The sequence below is a fragment of the Diabrotica virgifera genome, chromosome 8, assembly GCF_917563875.1.
Source record: "Diabrotica virgifera virgifera chromosome 8, PGI_DIABVI_V3a".
Classification (NCBI taxonomy): domain Eukaryota; kingdom Metazoa; phylum Arthropoda; class Insecta; order Coleoptera; family Chrysomelidae; genus Diabrotica; species Diabrotica virgifera.
This window is the reverse complement of record NC_065450.1, coordinates 29087414-29113033: the sequence shown is the minus strand read 5'-3', so window position 1 is coordinate 29113033 and position 25620 is coordinate 29087414. Positions and strand designations below refer to the sequence as shown.

General features: G+C 31.3%; 1 protein-coding gene across 1 annotated transcript in view; it reads left to right on the top strand.

Moving 5' to 3' along the window:
• The first annotated feature begins 1506 nt into the window (after nt 1-1506).
• LOC114336296 (uncharacterized) overlaps nt 1507-25620 on the top strand; it is a 32949-nt gene continuing 8835 nt past the window's right edge. Inside the window, exons 1-3 of the mRNA XM_028286639.2 lie at nt 1507-1906; nt 6580-6778; nt 22633-22902. Coding sequence (XP_028142440.1) covers nt 1755-1906; nt 6580-6778; nt 22633-22902 — 621 coding nt within the window. The 5' untranslated portion in view covers nt 1507-1754. The remainder of the gene's footprint in view (nt 1907-6579; nt 6779-22632; nt 22903-25620) is intronic.

The window sequence follows — 25620 nt, the reverse complement described above, 5'->3', positions numbered from 1 at the left end:
TCCCTGCCGTACTTCAGATGTTAATTTGAAGTTTTTCGAAACCACATTATTAACTCTTACATTAGCGGTGTTATTTAAATAAAGTGCTTGTAATAGATAGATTAGATGTTCTGGCGTACCCATTTCTCTAAGTATATGCCACATTTTGTCCCATTTTACGTTATCGAAGGCCTTGGAGTAGTCAACAAAGCACAAATATGTTTCTATGTTAAACTCTCGAGATTTTTCGATAATTTGACGACTATTAAGAATGTGTTCTCCTATTCTTGACATCAATTATTAGGATGAGAACGGGTCATTGCTTCACACCAGACCATTTGTTTAAATCAGTTATAGTGATACTCCTTTTTGTGAATGTAGACCAATAGGAAGTATACCTCTTCATTTGGAAAAATGAAAGTTTACCCATGAACGATCATATAGGTCTGGATCCCGCGTATGAAAAAAAAGTTGATTAATAGCAAGCTGAAAATTTGTTAATAGCTTAAGGGTGTCCAGTCGAACAAACGTTGGTATATGGGAACACTGGCACAGGGGAAGTTTTAATTGTGGAACAGGTTAAAAATTTGGAACGGTCAGACCACGAAAACGGCACATATATTTTGTCCGACAGAACAGACTTAAACTCTCCGAACAGAGAATAAACTCTCATGCAAAAATCAGACTGCTATGTATCACCAAATGGGCGTTTTAATGAGTGGAACATGTAGAATATATCAAATGACAGGAATTATGACAGGTGATAAATAGCAATCTGATTTTTGCATGAGAGTTTAATCTCTGTTCGGAGAGTTTAAGTCTGTTCTGTAGGACAAAATAAATGTGCCGTTTTCGTGGTCTGACCGTTCCAAATTTTTAACCTGTTCCACAATAATTAAAACTGTTATCCGACTAGGCACCCTTAAGCTATTAACAAATTTTCAGCTTGCTATTAATCAACTTTTTTTCATACGCGGGTTCTAGACCTAATATCAATCACCCGTTTTGTATTTATTTAATAATATATCTCTCTAGTTTGTTATTTATAGAAAAAGGAGGCAGATACAAAATAGGTGATTGCTATGATCGTTCATCGGTAATCTTTCATTTTTCCGACTGTATATTACTTGAATGTCCAATTAACAAAACAAATCAGTTTTACCTGTATCAGAACTTCTTAAAACCCCCATTTCAGTACCAAATCTCGTACATAATATGAATGACCAAACCTTAAGAAAGATCAACCTGTTTATAACAATATTTCAAATTAAAAAATAAAATAGTTATTTGACGATGATAATACAATGGATTTAACGAAGGGAATATCGAAAAATCCAGACCCTTTGAAAAGATGATTCCCTTCCAACTACAGTCTAAATACGAGAACTGGCCAAGTATCTATCTAAGAGGTGAAGGCCCAGAAACTAAAAGAAGAAGAAGATGAAGAATATGCCAAGAAGGAGAAAACGCGCCACCTTTATTGTTTGACTTTTCCTCAAATTAAAAAAAAAATCAATAAACGTCAAGCTATTATTAGTTTTATGAATTAATGTCAAAATCGCAGCATGTTATAATTAACTAAATTACCAAATTACTTTAAAACTATTTGGCACTGAGTGAGCTAAATAGTGCCAGTAGAGTGTGTAAAGTTTTATTTATTTAAGAACTTCGTGACAGAATAAAATACCAAAGTGTTACATATGGTTGGACTTGTATTTTAAGTGAGGATTCCAATAATAATACAATATAGAGATTATTGTATTTAGAAAACGAAAATGACTAATTATATCAGAAAAATGGTAAATCTGAAAACACTCAAAGCATTAAATTTGAAATCTGCATATTGCATAATGGGCGTATCCCGGTTTGTGTATAAATCGGTCCATCCATTTAAGAGATTATTAGGCGATTCCAGACTTTTGAGCCAGTCAGTATATGCAATTTTTTTTCACTTATACGTTTATTTTAGCTGCGGTTTGTGATTACACATTTTTCACATTTAATCTGGGCAAATTAGAAAAAAAAAAAACAAGGAAAAGTTATTTACCAGCCATTTTATTGCTGGAATCGAACCTTATGATTGTATACATTAATAATATAGGTATGCAAAGTCCGCAGACAGTGTGCTATTTTACCGCTCCATAATAGTGTCTTTTTCTTCAATTCTTGCTCTGTAACTAAGAAGACTTTAATTTTACACCAAAAACACTCAAATAAAAATTCACCGTAATTTAATTATGCATCGAGATATTTTTTCCGATTTTCTTCGACGAAAATTTTTCTCGGAAAATCCGGGTTTTCCCTACAAAATGTTTTATTTTCAAAAAATATTTAGGTAAATAATTATTTATAAATAATTAAATAACTGGGTGACATAAACGCCTTTTTGGTATAGAATATATTTTAGAAACCGGTGCCTGGAATATATAAAGGGGTGTTCCCCTTTAGAATCATTTTGATTCTAAAAAAGAACACACCCACCACCTAAATATTTCGTGTTGGTATCGTGTCACAGGCTATGGCGCGGATGACGTGCAACGGTAAGTAAATTGGACGAGGTATAACTTACCTTAGTACAAATATGCACATAAAAAAATTTATAGCCCTTTGAAGTTACAAAATGAAAATCGATTTTTTCGAATATATCGAAAACTATTAGAGATTTTTTATTGAAAATGGATATGCGGCATTCTTATGGCAGGAGCATCTTAAAGAAAAATTATAGTGAAATTTGTGCTCCCCATAAAAATTTTATGGGGGTTTTGTTCCCTTAAACCCCCCCAAACTTTTCTGTACGTTCCAATTAAATTATTATTGTGGTACCATTAGTTAAATTCAATATTAGTAAAACTTTTTTGGCTCTCAGTATTTTTTCGATAAGGCTGTTTTTATCGAGTTGCGGCTTCTTTTTTAATATGTTTACATAAAAATTATATGGGACTTTTGTTCCTTTAAACCTCCCAAACGTTTGTGTACGCTCCAATTAAACTATTACTGCGATACCATTAGTTAAACAAAATGTTTTTAAAACTTTTTTGCCTCTTTGTATTTTTTCGAGAAGGCAACTTGTATCGGGATATGGCTTCTTTTTTAATACGGTTCAAAATATACCTAAAAATGTAAATCATACATAAATTTTTATATTATTACTAAGTCTCCATAATCGTACTTACCATATACAAATATGTGGTGGATTTGAAAAATATTCAAAATATCTCGATAAAAACTGACTTTTCGAAAAAGTACTAAGAGCCAAAAAAGTTTTAAAAATATTGTGTTTAAGTAATGGTACTACAATAATAATTTAATTGGAGCGTACACAAAAGTTTGGGGGGGTTTAAAGGAACTAAACCCCCATAAAATTTTTATAGTGCGTCTAAATTTCACTATAATTTTTTCTTAAGATGCTACTGTCATAAGAATGCCATATGTACATTTTCAATAAAAAATCTTTAATAGTTTTCGATACATTGGAAAAAATCGATTTTCATTTTGTAACTTCAAAGGGTTGTAACTTTTTTTATATGCACATTTGTACTAAGGTAAGTTAGGTTCAATCGAACTATTTTTGGTCCCAGAATGTGGGATTAAATTTATGACCTGTATTTTCGTTACACCCTGTACATACATATAACTAAAACTCACAATTAAAAACAATCTATTCTTTCAAAGAGGCCAACAACTTATACAACAACAAAAAATATATAATAAATTAACTATCAATAAACACTACTTTCCTATGAAACAACAAAAACGAATTCTTAAATTAACACACTACTGCACTGAAGAAATATCGATAAAGAAGACAGAACAGATTAGAGAAAATCTGACGCAGGTTTGTCAAAATGACAGTTATAATTTCTCTATGTTGCCTAATTAGTTATTTAGTTATAATATGTTCGATTTCTTGTTAGGAATAAAAAAAATTTAGTATTATATTTCCAATATTACACAAAATCTAGGCATGAGATAAAAAAGTTTATTTGAAGAAAGTTTACTTTTTTTCTTCTTAATGGTGGTACAGGCTCCTTTTTTCAATATTTTATTTAGTTATAAAGTAATTTCCACGTACTAACATATTTCTGAAATTGGGCTCTGTACCGCCATTCTTTATTATATTACGAATGTGTGTGCCAAATATCTCGACAAAATATTCAAAATTAGAGCCGCAATCTTGGAACGCGTTTGTTGCTACCTGTTGATCGCTACTATAGCCTCTTAACAACCATTATATTAAATTAAATTAAGAAAAACTTATTGGAAAGGACGCTTCTTTTGAAAGAAAAAAAGTTTAATTGCAAGGAGTTGTTCCTGAGATACAACCGGCCAAAGTTGACCAGTATGTGTGGTCAATACAATAACGGAATAACAAAATAAAACTACATATTTTTCCAGTTGTAGTATATAGACATTTTTTAGATAAACTTACCACACGTGTACCTTTTAACGTTCAAAATACAAATATTCTTATTTGAAAGCTATATAATTATTTAAACAATCCTTGTTTAAACAAATTAAAAATTTTTGTTAAATTAAAAAAATAAATTTATTATAGCAAAACCAAAGGATCTTTCGCATTTACTAGCAATTAGTTAGGTGGCTCTACTCGATTTACTTGTGAATAAAACAAAAATGAAGAAAACTGCTTCATGGAAAGCTGAGAAAATACCTTTTTTAACGTAGGTATACCCATTTTGAACTTTGAGATTCTATTTTCTTCAACCTAATGTTTGATTGAGATTTTGGTATTTTTGGCATTATTCACGCGTAATGCCGATGGTTTTTATTATTATAATATATGTTATGAGTCTCTTGAAGGTATAAAAATTTGTATGTAAAAAGAGGACCGAAATAAAAAGGTATTGGCTTGAAAACTACCATCCTATTGTTAATAATTTCGTCGCACATGCTGGTGAACTTTGACCTGTTGTGTCTCAGGAACCACTCCTCGCAATTAAATTTTTTTTATAATAATTTCTTTTAAAATAAGCATCCTGCTGCGAACTTTCTAATACCGTTTTCTTAATTGAATTTAATCTAATGGTTGCAAAGATTTTCTATTTTTTTATAAGCCAAAAAATTGTTTATAACTTTAAAACATTCCTGAGGCTGCTTAAATAGTCCAATTTTAATTCTGTAAAGGACGTTAGATAGGTACAGTGCCTTTTTATACGAAAATCATAGTTATTCCGATGTATCTTAATTATTATGGTTATTATTGAGACCGTAAACTCTTCCTTCAATTTTCACCGGTTTCTAGAAATATAATATACACCAAAAAAGCTTTGATGTCCAAGTTATTTAATTATTGATAAATAATTACTTCCCTAAAATTTTAGTTGAAAATAAAATATTTTGTTGAGAAAACATGGATTTTCCGAGGAAAATTTTCGTCGAAGCAATTCATGAAAAAAATTTCTCTATGCAGAATTAAATTACGGTGAATTTTTATTTAAGTGTTTTTGGCGTGAAGTTAAAATCTTCGGAGTTACAGAGCAATAATAATTGAAAAAAACACGATTTCGGAACGTTAGTTTGTTTATAAAAAGATTTATAAAAAAAATTGAAGGCACTCGTGGGAGTGCCGACAGAAGTGAAAACTTACTCTAGTAAATAAATTACGAACTCAATACTTTTTCCCCATCCAAAAAGAAGTGCTATACCTATGTATATCATATACGCGTTGCGTATGCCTTATGCTATTTATGTATACATATATATATAATTTATATACGTACAAAATTTATTTCAGCGACCTGACGACGGTCGCAAATTCAATAATTTTTCCCCATCCAAGAAGTGCACAACGTCCCTAAAGAAATTTTCAATTCAAAAATTTATTTCACTGAATCAATGATGGTCGCGATGACGGTCGCCAATTTAATATTTTTCCCCATCCAAAAAGTGCACAACGTCCCTCAAGAAATTTCCCACAAAAAGTGCACAATGCGCTAAAGAAATTTTTCATTTCAAAAGTGTATTTCATCGAAGCGATGACGGTCGCTAATTCAATAATCTTTTCTATCCAAAAAGTACACAACGCCCCTAAAGAAATTTTCACTTCAAAAATTGATTTTGTCGAAGCGATGACGGTCCCTAATTTAATACCTTTCCCATCCAAAAAGTGCACAACGTCTCTCAAGAAGTTTTCACTTCAAATATTTATTTCGTCGAAGCGATGACGGTCGCTCATTTAATACTTTTTCCCATCAAAAAAGTGCACAACGTCCCTAAGGAAGTTTTCACTTTAAAAATTTATTTCGTCGAAGTGATGACGGTCGTTGATTTAATCATTTTCCCCATTCAAAAAGTACACAACATCTCTCAAGAAGTTTCCATTTCAAAAATGTATTTCATCGAAGCGATGACGGTCGCGCATTCAATGCTTTCTCCCTTATCCAAAAATCACAAAACGTCCCTAAAGAAGTTTTCACTTCAAAAAACACACTATCTGCGGATTTTTTTACCTATATTATTAATGCACATACAATCATAAGATTAGATTCCAGCAAAATAAAATTACTCGTAAATAACTTTTCCTAATAATGGCTTATTTTCTGATAGTCTGCCCAGACTAATTTTGTATTTTTAATCTTTCAGCATGGAATACGTACCGATACCATCATCTCGTTTTGAAGAAGTGCTTGGCCATCTGCGTATGAGCTTTCCTGATGAACCGCTTAATGCCTCAGTTGGTCTGAGCCTGCACGGAAAACCCTGCCCTTTGTTAGAGAAGTATGATCTCTTAACGATGCAGGAGGGAATGTCGATAATGGCCTTAGATACCGAAACAAATGACGTAAGTCAAATTATTAGGTTTATCTTATTATTACTTTATTTTGTTATGATGTATTCTGCATAGGGATTACGAACACTCGATACGAATCGTATCCGCCATGTTTTCCCATAAGGCGCTATGGTAAAACATGGCGGATACGATGCGTATCGAGTGTACGTAATCCGGGCCCTGGTTAATATCATAATCTGTTAATTAATCTTAGTATACAGGGTGGATTACTACTAATACCTTAGAACACCAAGTATTTAAACATCGAAAAATAGGGAACTTGCACATTTTTTATTACATAATATTGTTCAGTTTTGTTTAAAAATGAGATTTTCAAAATTTGGCGCTTCAAAAACTCATAATAACTTAGAAGTACAAGTTTAAAGTCTTCTGTATTTTAAAATAGTTCAAACGTCCCGTGACGTCACATAATTTAACTTTACGGTTATATTTATATTTAGGTGTATTCTTTTTTCCTTCTTTAGTTTATTTGCCTCCACCTACTTGGGTATTTGGCCAGTTCATCGTCGCGGAATAAGGGAAAATTATTTATATTCTAATGACATTTATCGTATGTCATTGTAATTATATATACCAGTTTGTTGAGCTTGGAGTTTCATACAGTATTTGAAAGAAAGGAAAGAAGGTTTACTATGGAAAATAAAAGAGAACACCATAAGTGTTGTTTAGTGCCATTTTCTAAAAGTACAAGTTTTCTATGTATTTAAAATAGTTCAAAGGATCAAACATATTTCTACTGACGTTCATAATGTCTAATTTAAAATTATATGCAATTTTTAGTACGTTCTTTAACGGTAAAATATTGCAAAACCACTAAATTTTAAACAACCACTTGGATTGACATGAAATTCGGCATACACATAGCTAACAAGTCAAAGAATAAAAGTGATATTGTGCCCCCCCCTCTTGTGGGTGAAAAAGTGTTCATCCAAAGTAAGTCCGGAAATTGATAAACTGAATAATTTTAAGCAACTTTTGTTCTATAGAGTTTTTTCACTAAGTCAATACTTTTCGAGTTATTTGCTAGTGAATATGTTCATTTTTTCAACAAAATAACCGCGCTTTTAGACGGTTTTTTGCAAATAACTTAAATAGTAAGTATTTTGTCGAAAAAACATTCTTAGCAAAAATATAGCCTGTAAAATTTTTTAAAAAATGGTGTATATATCACGTTTCTATACCTAGTAGAAGCAGAGTTATAGCTAATTAAAAATAGGTTCATATTCGTCAAATTCCAAATGGAATATTATAACGTGAAATAACCAAAAATGAAGCACATTTCGGGGAAAACAAATTACAACTTATTTAAAGTGTATAAAAAAAGCTTCATTTTTGTTCTACAAAAAAATTTCTAGCGTCAAAAGTAAACAAGTTACGCTCAAAATAAAGTTAGTCCCTTTTTTTTTGGTAAAGAAATCGGAAAAATCACCCCTTAATTAGTATCTCAAATGAACTTAATCGTTACGACTTCACAAGTTTCTTGACTCGTGTATGTATTGTTTATATGATCTGTAAGTTTCATCTATTCAAAGTCCTTATTTTTGAAATGGCTGTACTTAAAAGGGGTTGAACGAGTTACTGATCACGAATGTATTCAAATTTAGAAATTTACCAAATCTTAATCAATTTCTGTCTAACAGAAAAACAAGAAAATACAGGATATTCAGAAAAGCAATGCTGACTTTTTTGTTTTTCGAGATTTTTGGTATCTCTAACATTTTTTAAGTTATTTTGAACAAAAAACATAATTATTTTCAAAATTAAAATTTTTAAAAATTTTATTTTAAAACCAAATTTTTTCCAAAATAAGCACTTTGTATCGATGAAACTTACAGATCATATAAACACAACATAAGTAAAATAATTTGTGGAGCCGTAACGATTAATTTCATTTAAGTTGCTAATTAGGGGGTGGTCTTCCCAATTTTTTTTGCCAAAACAATAGAGACCAACTTTATTTTGAGCGTAACTTGCTTAAATTTAATGCTAGAAACTTTTTATTAAAACAGAAATAAAGATTTTTTTAAACACTTTATATTTATATATTAAAAAATTTATAATTTATTTTTTTTAACTTATAATGGGCTTTCCCCAAAAAGTGCTTAATTTTTTGGATATTTCATTTCAAAGTATTTTATTTGAAATTTGGTGGATATGAATCTATTTTTCATTGGTCATAACTCTTGTCAAATATCAAACATTCAGAATTCATATTCGATATTGAACAGTATATTTTTATCACCCCGTACATCATATTAACCAATTTGTTATTATATTTAAACATGTGCGGGATATTTCATTTTTTTATTTTTCGTAATTTATAAGATATATTTTGGCAATGAACATTAAAATTATCTGACTAATTAACTTTGTTGTCGTGTGGCCCATGACCTAATTCATGTTGCCAACAAGAAATAACACATTTTAGAATCATTCTCAAGAATCACTTCAGCCAGGCCAGAGGTGCCTTTAACTTCAGTCAATATGCAGCATCATAGAGACTTCAACTAAACGCGTAACAGTAACAAGTCAGTATTCAAAGTTCTCCCAGGGTAATTACCCTAGTGTCGGTTTTATAAATCAATTCTTTTATCGCTATTGGTGTTTCCCTTATCTGAAGAACAGCCTACACTGAGCCCTAGGATTATACACTCTGGTTTTACGAGGTCCAGAGACCTACGCATTCACCATTTTTTTTTTACTTTATTACAGGCTATATTTTTGCTAAGAACGGTTTTTTCGACAAAATACTTGCTTTTTGAGTTACTTGCGAAAAACCGTCTAAAAATGTAGTTATTTTGTTGAAAAATGAACATATTCACTCGCAAATAACTCGAATAGTGTTGACTTGGCGAAAAAGCTCTATAGAACAAAAGTTACTTAAAATTAGTCAGTTTATCCATTTCCGGACTTATTTTGGACTTATATTTTTTCACCCCCACAGGGGGTGAAAGTCACCCCCAGGGCAAAAGCACACATCGGAAAAATGTCACTTTTTTTCTTTGACATGTAAGCTATGCGTATGCCAAATTTCATGTCAATCCAAGCGGTTCTTTAAAATTTAGAGCAAAAACCGTGAAAGAATGGACTATTTGTTTACTTTGTTGGTGCAGAATATAAATATATAATTACATGATGTCACGACGCGCTTTGGGCTAGCTGAAATAATTTGAATTTAGAATCAACAAACAAAAACAACCTTTTTATATGTTTTAAATTATGTTCCGTTGTGATTTATAACATTTTTTTCGAATTTAAAATTTTATGCAAGTTCGCTATTACTGAGCGTTATTTTTTAACTGGCATATTTGCTTGTTGCATGTTGCATATCTATTTTTATTATATTATTATTTTAACTGCTTTCGCCATTTCTATAATTTATATTTATTTCTAGTTAAATAACAAATTCTGAGATTTAGATACTTAATTACTTTATTTTTTGGTGTCCAGATATGCAATTCATTATAATTTCGGCCCAGTATTGGGCATATCTTTGATTTGGTGAAGGTGATTTAGATATATTCAATGGGGTCGCTGTTGGCCTGTTCCACTGCGATATTTTCAGATATCTTATAGTCCTCTTATAATCCTAGATTACATTTTCTAGTCTGACCGTTTTGAAAAGGTCTAGTAGTGTGAGACTAAACCTTCTACGTAGCTCCTTCACGATGGCTTTCCTTCACTTAACGTGAGGAACCGCACATTTATCAGGCTGTCGCACCAATACAAACTGTGCTCTATTGTTTCTTCCTCTAGATGACGTAACCTGCATAGGTCACCGTATGCCAATCCCATCAGCTTCAATTGTTTTTCAGCTTACAGCTTAACATACCTACCATAGCTATCTGTGTTCTTGTTTTTGCTTTTTAAGTCTGCTGTAAATTTTGGCGAAGGATTTTATATTTTTTTCTGGTGAATTCCTCCACCATATTTTGTCATTTAAAAAAATAATACCTTATTATTATTTATCTGGATCACTGTCTAAAGGACTAATTAATTTATTCTTTATTTTATCTACTCGTATTTATTACAAACAGGTCATTTATCGTAGTTTGGATATGAATAACATCGTCCATTTCAACGTTTTCCAACCAAATGTTAAAAAGTGTGGAAGATAGGGAATTATCACACACCGTTTTTTAAAATGGAGTAAATCAATATCTTTTAAATTTATATTTGAGTCTTACTAACTGAAGTGTGACGTCAAATTTTTAGATAACGACCATGTCTCACAACTAACAAACATTTCTAACCACATATACGAAACTGGAGTAATGCCACAAATGGGGTTGGAATCTACATTCATCCCACTTCCAAAAAAACCTAATACATCATCATGTAAAGACTTTGGACTAATTAGCCTCATAAGCCACTCTCTCAAGCTACTTCTTAATATAATTCTTAATAGAATCAAGCAGAAATGTGAAGAGACAATGGGAAACAAACAATTCGGTTTTAGAGAAGGAATGGGGACAAGGGAAGCTTTGTTCTCAATGCTAACATTACTTCAACGATCATGGGGAGTACAGAAACCAATTTACGTCTGTAGATTTTAAGAAGGCGTTCGAAAGGGTTTAACATGATAGGCTGTTTAAATATCTAGAAGTGATTGGAATAGATGATAAAAATCTGAGACTTTTACAACATCTATATTGGAATCAAGAAGCATCTATTCTGGTAGACGGCAAAGAAACAGACAAAATTTGCATTCAAAGAGGTGTCAGACAGGGTTGTGTGTTATCCCCAACTTTTGTTTAACGTTTACTCAGAAATAATTTATAAGGAAACCTTGGAAGAGCAATCTGAAGTTCGAATCGGGAGATAAACTCTTAACAACATCAGATATGCAGATAACACCGCGATCATGGCTGAAAGTATCGAAGATCTTCAATTCCTTGTAGATTGAGCCACTAGAGAATGCTCTAATAACGGACTTAGCATAAATACAACAAAGACTAAGTTACTTGTGGTTAGTAAACAAGACGTCGGCACTATGCAACTAATTGTCAATAATGAACCGTGAACAAAAATTACCTTTTTTAACATGTTTCTGATGCACATTTCAGACTTCATATCAATTGAAGCGGTTCTTCAAATTTCTGAGCGAAAACCGTAAAAGAATGGACCAAGATCACAGCTGATGTACACCTATGACAGCAGCAACATCAGCATTCGTTGTATGTAATCTCTTAATTAATTATTATATATAGTGGCTAAAACACCCCCGTGGGGGTAGCGCCGCCTTTACAGGCTCTCTAGATCCATGTTTTCGAGGTCCTCCACTCTTTTTTTCTTAGACTGCATTACATATCCGGTTCCCGCTCCTTCTGTCTCTTGCTCTTTCTTCTGCATTTCTAATTCCCATGTCCTCTAGATCTCGCTTCACCTCTTCCAGCCATTTGGACCTCGGTCTTCCTCTTCGTCTCCTACCGGCCGAAGACCACATTGTTACTATGTTTATTATCGCTTCTTCTCCTGATCTCCATACATGCCCAAGCCATTTCAATATTTGTCTCTTTATTCTCCTGACTATATCTTGCCCCTTCAATTCCTAAATTAATTAATTATTACTTAATTAAAATAAATCTAAAGGCAAGATACTCTATATACTCTAAGTATATACTACCTAGATACTTATAATATAGAGAGAACAATTTTTGGAGCCATTTGATGATTATTTACGCATCTTATGTCTTTCAAAGTGTGGTACATAATATTAGCTACTGTGGAAAAAATTATGATTAGTGTGTATTTAACCTACATGGATATTGTTTATTTGTTTTTGTGTGCAAATTGCGTTGTCTATAAAATGTTCTCAAGCGTTATTTTCTTTGTTTAAAAAAAATTAAAGTTTACATAAGTCACGGTACACGGTGTTTATCATATCTTGGGTTAGGGAGGCGCCTGAAGGATTACGTCTTAAGCTGGTAATTAACAAATAAATATTTAATGAAGATGTTAGCTAGTTTTATTAATAATGAGGTCAATTAAAGAAGCTATTTTGTAATGACAGTTTTCTTTGTACCATTTTTAGAAAGGTCCAAAGAATATCCTGTAATGCATTTTAAAATATCACTGCATTTCATGAAGAGCTCGGTAGTATAAGATGCTTTTTTTTTATTAGTAACCAGAATTAATAAACACATTATTAAGTCGAAGACAATCACAGTTATCAACACAAACATGTTCAGTATATGTAGTAGGGATGGCAAATATGCTAAATCTGCAGTTACTCGAGCGTTACGGAGACCTCTTGAGTTGTAAAGGGTAGGTCCTAAAACCAAAAAAAGTTAAGTTAAGTTTTCCATTTTAGTGGGAATTTTCCATTTTTAATTTAACTTTCCATTTCCAATAATCATTTTTTCCGATTATAGCGTCATCTATCCATAATTTTAAAAAATATCTCGAATAAAAGTTACTTATTTTACGTAAAGAATCTAAATCTGAAATAAAAAATGGGGGCTCCTATTTAAGATTTTAAAGTTACCCCCACCCCACCTCCGTGGGTGGTCGTGTTTGATGTCATTCGGTAGATTTAAAAAAAATATTGGACACATATTTTTCAGTTTTCTGATCTGATGTTTATTTCTCGAATTATCGCGGGGTTCCTATTCAAAATTTTAAAGTTGCCCCCCACTCTTCTCCGTGTATTAAGAGTCCATAATATATGATATGGTATGTGTAAATTTACAGGGTAGAAGGTTTCTCCCCGTGTAATTTTTTTACTCACTCGAGTAACTGCAAAAATCCCCGCTTGGACTCCCCTACCAAAATATTCATTTACATAAATAATGATCTGACATCATGACAAAAGGAAATATAGAAAGACGTTCCTAAAATAGCAAAAAGAGTAAAACATTGAGCACGGGATAGTCCCCATTACATCGTCTGTTTTTTGAAAATGATTACAAAAGTCTTAGAAATAATTTTAACTGCTTCGTTTGCGCGAGTCTACCATTTTCTGAAATTTTCGAGTGCAGGCTGGACGCTTTTCCGCACGCACAACACCTAAAACTGTAGCAATAGCGCGGTTATGTTTTGCTATCGCAAAACTATAATTTTTCATAATTGATGGATTCAACCGTTACATGTAAGTTCATTTTATCTAACAATAAAACACTGAAAACGTTTGTTTTCTATACTTCTACAAAAAATTATTATAACTATGTGACTACAGCTGTTTCGGTAGAGTGCCTTTCTCAAATGATTTCGTTTACTATGTGTTTGCCTTTTTAAAGTCTTTAATTGAAGAGGTTGAGGAGTGGGGAGCTGTTTGTCTCGAGTTGGACATTCAGAAATATATATATAATTATTAATTTATTAATTTCCATAGATTCCAATAAAGATAGCTTAAGGCCTTTATTTCGAATATGAAAAAGTTGAAACTCTTCTTTAAAAGAATGATTATGATCTAGAAGGTGAAGTGCGCATGTATAAGTGTCTGTTTTTCTATTGTTGAAAGCCTTTTGTGTTCTGCTATCCGTTTGTAAAAGGTTCTGCCAGTTTGACCGATGTAAGTTTTCGGACAGTCACCACAAGTTAGTTTGTAGACACCACTCTGTAGTTGTTTTCTCTTTTGGCTCTTATTGTTCTTAATATATTTGCTTAAGTTGTTGTTAGTTCTGAAAGCTGGTATTATTCCTTTCTTTTTATGTTTCTGGCATTTTTGTTGTTATCTTGCCAGTATATGTGATAGAGCAGAAGTACTGGGATACCTACATAAAAAAGAAAGGAATAACATCAGCTTTCAGAACTAACAACAACTTAAGCAAATATATTAAGAACAATAAGAGCCGAAAGAGAAAACAACTACAGAGTGGTGTCTACAAATTAACTTGTGGTGACTATCCAAAAACTTAAATCGGTCAAACTGGCAGAACCTTTGACAAACGGATAGCAGAACCCAAAAACACCTTTCAACAATAGAAAAACAGACACTTCTACATACGCACTTCACCTTCTAGATCATAATTATTTTGTTAACGAAGAGTTTCAAATTTTGCATATTAAAAATAAAGGCCTTAAGCTATCTTTATTAGAATCTATGGAAATTAATAAATTAATAATTATATGATTATTCAATCAAATTAAGTCAAAACAGAAAGTGAAACGTACGCCGATGTGTGTAGTATATAGTATACAGTATACAGTATACAAAATGTGTATACACATCGACGTTCGTTTTAATTTATGTTTTGACTTAATTTGATTGAAAATGAATTCGCATGGGAAAAGTTATGGCGGACGGACTATATATGCAATGTTACATCTAATAGGAAGAAATAGTATATTGTACAACAAGAGAGAAAAAAGACATATTTCTCACGAGCGCAGATGTTTGTTGGCACGAGCCGAGGTACGAGGCGAGTGCCGCAAATCAAGCGAGGGAGAAATATGTCGTTTTCTCTCGTATTGTACACTGTACTTTTTCTATGGATGCGTTTTTGTCAAGAGTTCAAACTTCACAATTAAATAATTTAGATGCTTTTATGTAGACTATATGCCAAAATTGAAATAAAATACATATTATACACATATGTAGGTATTTAATATTCTTAATATTTATATACCTTTATTTATTTAAAATTATAGTCACCAGTTATATTTGAATAGTTTTGAAAGGTAATTCCTGGTAAGTTTTGATTTGACACATTTTATTTGACAAAAATATTTGTGTTTGTATTGTGCATGTTACCATGGAAACCACGATTCTACGTATGGAACCCGTGAGAAAACATATTTCTCACTGCAATGGCCGACTTTTCTCACAGCCTGAGAAATTGTTCGTTTTGAATGTATGCAAGTAGTGAGAGAAGTTGCACATTGTATAGCATCCATAGAAAAAGTAAATTACCTTTACAATGGTCGACTGTACATAGAAGGCTAAATGACTATTTTTAAGCCAGATATGGTTGTTCAAACTTTTATACTTTTAATGATTTGTTATATATTTTACGATTATTTTAAAATTTCTCATTATAAATTTTTTTATTGTATTAGGTCAGGATCCCGCATACCAAAAAAAAGTTGATTAATAGCAAGCTGAAAATTTGTTAATAGCTTAAGGATTTCTAGTCGGACAAACTTTGATATAATGGAACACTGGAAGAGGGGAAGTTTTAATTGTGGAACAGGTTAAAAATTTGGAACGTTAGACTACGAAAACGTCAGATGTATTTTGTCCGACAGAATTTACAATTGATTTGATACAGTTCCAATAAACTCTCATGCAAAAATCAGACTGCTATTACTAACCAACATGATTCTTGTCAGTTGACATATTCTTCGTGTTCCACTCATTAAAATGCTCAGTTGGTGATAAACACCGGTCTGATTTTTTCGTGAGAGTTTAATGAAAGGACAACAAATCAATTGGAAGCTCTGTCCCACAAAATACATCTGACGTTTTCGTAGTCTGACGTTCCAAATTTTTAACCTGTTCCACTATTAAAATTTCCCCTGTTTCAGTGTTCCCATATATCAAAGATTGTACGACTAGACACCGTTAAGCTATTAACAAATCTTAAGCTTGCTATTAATCAACTTTTTTTTCTTATGCGAGATCCAGATTTATATATTTAGGTATATACAGTATGTCCCTGTGAGTTTTATCCATATGGAAAACTTTTTTATTATTAATTTTACGAAAAAACCTTATTCTTTATAAAAAGCTCTGCATGGTCCAAAACCTAAGATTTAACCATCAAATATCAAATTTTTTGAATATTATACTAGGTATGTCAATGGAAATTGCTATTATGAAAAGTTGTTTGGAATTAAAAACTATATTCTAATATGCAGTTACATCCTTCTAATTGAAAAAAAATTTTTCTTGAGAAATTATGGGTAACTCATTATTTTTTCAGTTATTTCAATTCTGATAACTCTTTTTCTATTAATTTTACGAAAAAAAGTGATTCTTAACAAAAAGTTCTGGATGGTCTAAAACTTAAAATACAATCATCTTATATCAAATTTTATTAATTTTATACGAGGTATGTCAAAAGAGATAAATTTAGATCAAAAGTAAAGTACCTTTATAGTTCAAAATATTTCGATTAGAAGGATGTAATTACAGACTGAAACATAGTTTTTAATTCTAAATAACTTTTCATAATAACAATTTTAGATATTGTGAAAAATAAACGTATTTTACTCTTGAGCGAAATTCATATTTTTTGACATACCTCGTATAAAATTGATAAAATTTGACAAAAGATGGTTGTATTTTAGATTTTAGACCATGCAGGACTTTTTATTAGGAATCACTTTTTTTCGTAAAATTAATAATAAAAGAGTTATCTGAATTAAAATAACTGAGTTATCCATAATTTTTCAAAAAAAAAAAAAAATTTCAATTAGAAGGATGTAATTGCATACTAGAATACAGTTTTTAATTCCAAACAACTTTTCATGATAGCAATTTTCAATATTGTGAAAAATAAAGCTACTTTACTCTTGAGTGAAATTCAAACTCTTTGACATACCTCGTATAATATTCAAAAAATTTGATATTTGATGGTTAAATCTTAGGTTTTGGACCATGCAGAGCTTTTTATAAAGAATAAATTTTTTTGGTAAAATTAATAATAAAAAAGTTTTCCATATGGATACAACTTACAGGGACATACTGTATATTGTACAATAAAAAAGAAATCTTATTTTCTTTACTTAAAAATGGTGCATTGTAAAAAATTCTAGGACTACTTTTAAACAATATATGCTTTTTCAAAATGTGGCATATACACATGCGATAGGGCCCACTAAGTTGGAACTATATGGAAAACTTTTTTATTATTAACTTTATGAAAAAAATTATTCTTCATAAAATGTTCTGCATAGTCTAAAACCCAAGATCATCAGATATAAAATTTTCTCAATAATGTACGAGATATGTTAAAAAATATGAATTTCGCTCAAGAGTAAAGTACCTTTATATTTCACAATATCAAAAAGTGTTATAAGGAAAAGTTATTTGGAATTAAAATTATGTTATAGGTATGTCATTTAATTTATCTAAAAAAATTCAAAATTTTCCCAAATTACGGATACTCTTGGATATCCTATGGATATCTTGTTTAAAAATTGTCCTAGAATTTTTTGCAATACACCATTTTAAAGTAAAGGAAATAAGCTTTTTTTATTCCGCAATGTATATACCAATATGTACAAGAAAAAAACACATAATGATAAATTTAAAACATAATCATTAAAAGTATCAAAAATCATTAAAAGTATAAAACCTTAAAAAAGCATAGTTTGCTTAAAAAGCGCCGTATAATCTTATACAATAGACCATTTTAAAGGTAATTAACTTCTCTTTCTACTAAATGCATACCATTGCATATACCTAGAAATGCGTAGAAAAAAGTTACAGAACAATGTGTGCAAAATAATAGGGAAAATGGACCAAAGATTCTGTGAGTGGCGAACTTTGAAAAATTATATTTCGGAAACTGTAAATCCTAGGGACTACTGCCGAACTTCTTTTTAAAGAGAAAGGATGGAGGCTATTTTTTGCTACAGCAATGCTTATACCTATATCCCTGTGGAAAAATGTTATGGGGCAAAAAACAAAATTGCTTTCTTTCGTGTGTTTATCTTGTTTTCTTTTGAATATATTTTTGTAAAAAAAAATATTTGACTTTAAAATGTGATATTTCGATAGTAAATTTAACCTGAAACAGTTTTCCTGTAGTCTTTTGTGTGCTTGTACCAAAAGTGCATAGAACTCACCCTAATTCACCCTGTGCCTAGGGACTAATTCACCCCCTTCTCAAAAACGCACCCATTTAAATGGTAGCACTCCTCGGTTTTTTTAAATTTAGATGTCCGCTGACCATAAGAGATAATTAAATTCTGTTAACGTTGTAGTTCCTTTTATCTCTCTTATTTTGAACATAATCAATAGCCTATAGGCAAAGCTTGAAAAATATTATTTGTGTTTCGATGTTTGACTGACAAGTTAGGAACGTTTAAACTAAAAACACTTCCGTCACATGCCGAAAAAATACAATGTATATAAATATAAAATATATTAATATACAGGGTGAGTCACCACTAACGCGCCGGAAGATTACAGGGAAATGGTAAAAGATTTGAACAAAATTTAAATTGAATAGTCTGTAAGTTGATAAAAGCAACATTTTAAAATTATTTTGAAATATACAGGGTGTCCCAATAAATGGCGGTCATTTTATGACATTGTCATTTTATGACAATACGGTCTGGTAACTATCTTATAATTAATGCATTCCATACTTCACTATTATACATTTATTTACAGGGTGTTCAAAATTTACAGTTTCATTATTGCATTATTCAATTTAGCATAATATGATGGTTATTTTTTTAGAACACCATGTATATTAATCGAGGATTATACTAAACACAGGTTGTTCGTCTTTCGAATGGTATATGGTATATGTTCTAAAACTAGGAGTCATAATTTTTGCGTAATTTACAATTTTCTTAAACGGTACATCGATATTAAAAATATTTATAGTCACTCTCGATTTTTAAACCCATCATCTTGCATAGTTGTTATAGAGTGTAGTTGTAAATAAATATGTAGATATATTTTTGTATTTGCTGATTTGTAAATAAATTCTTTCGTTATTAAGTAATAATATTCAGAAAATAACTAAATACAAAATGAACCACAACTTTCTCTAAGTAAAAAATTATCAGTTATGTAATACATTTTCAAAATGTTTATACAACAAGCGATTTTAAATGATATGTTTACATTATTTAACATAGCTGGTGTTATAGAATTTCAAATTGTAAATGATTTGTTTACATTATTTAACATAGCTGGTGTTATAGAAGCAAAAGCGGTCGAATTCTTAATATCATAAAAATGTCATCTGAAGTAGTAGGGTAGGAAGTGTAGCATTTACAATATTTTTAATATAACCCCATTCAAAAAAATTTATCTTGGTCAATCCTGGTGACCTAGGTGGCCAAATATATGGATCGAATCTATCTATCCATTTATTACTAAATTTTCTGATGAGGTTGTTCTTAACATCACGTCAAAAATAAGCAGGAGCTCCGTCCAATTGGAACATGTGTGTTGGCACGCTAAGTGGAAGGTTTTAAGAATCCAAAAAACTTGTTTTAAGAAATTTAAAAAAGCTGCTCTATTCAGATTTTCGTCAAAAAAATATGGATCGATAACGTACTCGCTCAGAATACTGCCCCAAACATTAACACTTCATCGGTGTTGGTGATCAACAGTAAACTGTTTGTTTACTGTATCATAATAAAATGAAAGCTATGTCTATTAACTAGACGATTATTATGAAAAGTAGGTAGATTTGTCTGTAAACAATACATTCTAAAAAAAATCAGGATCTTCTCCAAATTTTTAAGTCTATAAACGAAAAGTTAAACGTTCCTGTTTTGTCTAATGTTGGTGTAGTTGAGTTTTATACGGATGATAGTGGTTTTTCTTATGTATTATAAATACACTCGTTTGACTGATTCCCAATTGACTCGAAATTTTTCACGTACTAGTGTTTGGGTTTTCCGTAACAGAAAGCAGGACATCAAGTTCGTTGACTTCATTAAAAATAAATGGTTTATTTTTATTTAACTTTTCGTACCTATGCAACATTACCAGTAGCACGAATCTATCGAGAAATCTCTCAAAAACGTTATTTTTTGGGTGTTTTCTATCAGGATACCTTTAAGCGTAAACTTAAAGGTAAAATATTCCCAATGAAAAGTAGCATGTCTACTCTTTCATAGATATCGTGATTATTCATTTTTGGGAACAATTAAATTTGAATGTAATTGGCTCTGCCAAAGCCATTTTAAGTAAAAAAAATGAATATCATACACCGATGTTTGCAGTTTTGATAATTACCTGACCGTACTGTCATAAACTGAGAATGTCATACAATGACATTAATTAACTACATCTTTTGTTTTAAAATCGATTTACAGATTAAGAATTTAAATAATTGTAAATTACGCAAAAACTATGACACCTAGGTATAGGACATCCATATACCATTCGAAAGAGGTAAATTTGTTTAGTATAATTGTTTATTAATATACATGGTGTTCTATTTAAAATAAGCATTATATGACACATCGAATACTCCACTAATGAAACTGTAAATTTTGAACACCCTGTAGACAAACGTGTAATAATTTATCATGGAATACATTCAAGCAATATCCAGCTATTTAGATGTAAAAGTAATGCTTTTTTAATTTCGTAAATAACTTGAGAATAAGCCTTCTTTTAAAACTATACATTTTAAGAAAAGTCAACATAACTCAGAACACTCTGTACATAGGTATAGGGAAGCCGTATGAAACTATTTAATAAAATACAGGGTGTTCCATAAGAAAAAATATAACTTTGATACGCCGCCATTTATTGGGACACCCTTTATATTTCAAAATAATTTTAAAATGTAGCTTTTATCAACTTACAAACTATTCAATTTAAATTTTTTTCAAATCTTTTACCATTTCGCTGTAATCTTCCGTCGCGTTAGTGGTGACTCACATACATCGTTCCACATCGTATGTATGAATATATTTATTTTGTTTTTAATAAAATATATTCATTGGCATCCAGACTATCCATTACCCGTATATGTAAGTCATTCAGTAAATGCCGGATCGTTAGATACGAACCAATCGAGATCATCTCGACAATACACCGCCAATATTCCAGCTATGCCAAATTCGAGGATATTGGATGCTATCACGCGTCGGAATTCATTTGATGAAACGCTTTTTTTACTCTTCCAGACTCTCGTTATTCCCTATTCTGGAATTTTCAAATACTCACCGAAGAAAGATCGAAGTGATATTAAAAAGTACGATCCAGGCGGTGGTTAGCGCTTAATCAGGTCATAAAATTTTATTGCTGGCATTGATAAACTTTCTGTGGAGATACTACTAAGTATAAGTCAACTCGTTAGTTATTTATAAAACTCTCAAAAGATTGATCGTTTTTATATTAATTGGGTAACCGAATACACTCTTAAACTTCATCATCGTGAGTAATAGCCATCATGACATGCTCGGTGAATAATATACCAATAATTGCACATATTATTCTTCTTCTTGATGTGCATATCCATAAGGAATATTGGCGATCATCATGATAATCTTCTTTTCTGATGTTTTTTAACCAGCATGTGCTTCTTTCCAGCATGTTTTTTGACCAGCGTGTGTTTCTTCTTCCTGGGCCTCGCTTTCCAAATATTTTTAACCATAAACCACATTACTGTACTAATATTAAGCTGTTATGATTTTTCTTCGGCTGCGCAGATCTTGTGTTGAACCAAATACTGAGGTTCTTCAACCAGGATATGCTTCGTCTTCCTGAACCTCACTTTCCCAATATTGTTATCCATATACCACATTACGGTTCTAATATTAAATTAAAACTAGAAAATCTACGGTTTCGTTTTGATTTAAATTAATTTGTCTCCTGCCATCCCCCGATAGTACTATTTCTAGGTCTACCCGTTGTCAAGGAGGCTCCGCAGAAAACAAATTTATACCAACATATTCGTAGTTTCTCGGTATAAAATAAAACTATTTATACCGCAGTGCGGTTAGAACGCCCTCTAACGGGGAATAAGTGAAATGAATGTCGATTCGATTCAAGTTCGCTGTTTAACCCAGGTATGACAATACCAACAGGCACCGCTAGGAAAATATTTCAATTTGCGGTTCAGAGAACCTGTATGAGTCGAGTTTTTGTACTCTAATACAGAGTTTAGTATGGCATTATTAAAAATAGAAAATCTACGGTTTTTGTTTTAATATTAAATTGTTATGATTTCAATTTCATGATATTTTCATTTCAGATAGCTGGTGTTCTATTGAATGGAGTCTCCAGAAGGGGCGATATAGAGAAATCGCTAGAAAACATGAAAACAATTGACAGTGTGCCCTATCACCGAATCTTTGGTCTACTAAATGGAGTGAATAAGGAGGTAGATCTTTTTACTAGGTATAATGTAGAAGAAATTTTTGAGTTGAGGATATTGTCGGTGGAGCCTAAATACAGAGGACGGGGTTTGGCCAAAGAACTTTTTTCTAGAAGTGAAGGTATAGCAAGACAGCATGGGTTAAAGGTAATTGATAATATTTTTTACGATTTAAAATATATATTCAAACAATATAAGTCAACATATTCTTAGTCATAAATTAATAATCATTATTGTATTATCATGAATTTATGTTTCAAGGTAGGGATTATTAAAAGGAATGGGACTAGAAGGAAGAGGTGGAGTAATAGGAAACTTGAACATTTTTTATTACATAATATTGTTAAGTTTTGTTTAAAAATGAGATTTCCAAATCACGCCTCAAAAACTCATAATAACTTAGAAGTACAAATTTAAAACCTTCTGTGTATTTAAACCATTTCAAACGACCCAAGAGCGCGAACACTTGTGACGTCATATCATTATACTTTATAATGACATTTATCGTATGTCATTGTAATAATATAATATATTATATGTCTTAACAAAACACTCAATTATCAGTCACAAATAGCAACTATCAAAATATTTAAAAAATGAATTGAATAACGAATTGAGCGTCATAACGAATGCCAAACCTAATGAATTAATGGCGACGACATCAAATACTATAATGATATGACGTCACGAACAATGAGGGCGCGTTTTGGGCCACCTACTATAATTTTAATTTTCTCTCGATTTTATTCGTCTTTAGGGGCCAAACGAAAGACAAAAAACTTTTTTTCTTTAATATATGTTTTAAATTATGTTCTGTTCTGATTTATAGCATTTTTTTCGAATTTAAAATTTTATGCATGTTCCCTATTACTACTTTGTATTAGAATCTCCTTTTTATTTTATTATGCGTATCAACCCTATGCTATTCAGCAACAGATTTATTATTGTAATGTGTTTTTTTCTTACCTATTTTCTAGTTTTTTCGGTCTGCACATTCGTTTACCTCTATTCTATATCTTTTTCTCTTTATACAGGGTGTTTGGTAAAGAATGGGCCATAGCTTAATGTTAGATTCCTGAGGTTAAAATAGGTAGATTTAAGCTAACTTACCTTAGTACAAAAGTTGATAATAACCGAAATACAGGGTGTCAAAGATAAACTGTTATTTTATTTATTTTTGAATATTCCCTGATAGGCATTTGACAACTACACAAAATTTGGTAAGTGATGCTGGTACTATATACCCTACTAAATTATGTTAAACAAACGTTTATCGCTACTACCAGAGGCGTACGACGGGGGAACGTGAATGTTTGACCCATCCCAAATTCTACGCCACTGGCGGAATTGCTATTTTAGTGTAATTTTTTGATTCTCCAATACTTTCTATGTAAATAACATACTCTTAATTCGTAACGATAAAGCCATTAGTTTTCGAGATATTTGAAGCTAAAAACGAAGGAGCATAATACATTACTCAAAATAAGTGTGCCTTTTCATTTTTAACTTCAAATATCTCGAAAACTAATGACTTTATCGTTACGAATAAAGAGTATATTATTTACATAGAAAGTATTGGAGAATCTAAATATTATGCTAAAATAGCAGTTTCAGCAACGGTCAACCATTCACTTTCCCCTGTCGTACGCCTCTGGTAGTAGCCAGAAACGATTATTTAATATAATTTAGTAGGGTGTAACAATGCCTACACTTTCTGCCAAGTATGACATGGAAATGTCAAATTATTTTAAAGTATTCTTTTTTTTTAATAATTTATTCTTTATTTAAAACTTTTAGAATTATGTGTGCCCGTTATTATAAAACTATTTGACATATCCTTATGATACTTGGCAAAAAGTGTAGGTATTCTACATCCTACTATGTTAAATAATCGTTTCTGGCTACTACCAGATGCGTACGACAGGGGAAAGTGAATGGTTTACCCTTCCCAAATTCTACGCCACTGATGAAACTGCTATTTTAGCATAATTTTTAGATTCTACAATACTTTCTATGTAAATAATATACTCTTCATTCGTAACGATAAAGTCTTTAGTTTTCGAGATATTTGAAGTTAAACATGAAAAGGCACACTTATTTTGATTAATGTATTATGCTCCTTCGTTTTTAGCTTCAAATATCTCGAAAGCTAATGGCTTTATCGTTATAAATGAAGAGTATGTTATTTACACAGAAAGTATTGGGGAATCAAAAAATTGTACTAAAATAGCAATTCCCCCAGTGGCGTAGAATTTGGGAAGGGTCAACCATTCACGTTCCCTCGTCGTAAGCCTCTGGTAGTAGCCAGAAACGCTTGTTTAACATAATTCAGTAGGGTGAACAGGACCAGCACCACTTACCAAATTTCATGTTGTTGTCCCATGCCTGTCAGGAAATATTCAAAAATAAATAAAATACAAGTTTAAACTTGATACCCTGTATTTTGGTTATTATCAAATCTTGTACTAAGGTAAGTTAGCTTAAATCGATCTATTTCAACCTCAGGAATCTAAGGTCAAGCTATGGCCCATTCTTTACCAAACACCCTGTACATGTAAAAAATTCAATAAATATGAAAAATTCGAATAGTATTTTAATAACAGCGTTGCTAAAAAATATTTAAAACAAAACGAATTGCGTCAATAATTGAGCGTTTGTAGGAGGACTCTTGATGCGTCTAACGGTGTATACCAAATATCTGGGAAAATTCGAATTTTTAAGTTAGAGGTTTCATAAATCTGATCAAATATATTTCCTTCCGAAAAACGGGTTTTCAAGCTCAATAATTCCAGTAATAACTTCAGTTATCATACTTTACTTTGGATGCATCAGATAATATTTGTCAATATGTTTCGAACTCGTGTT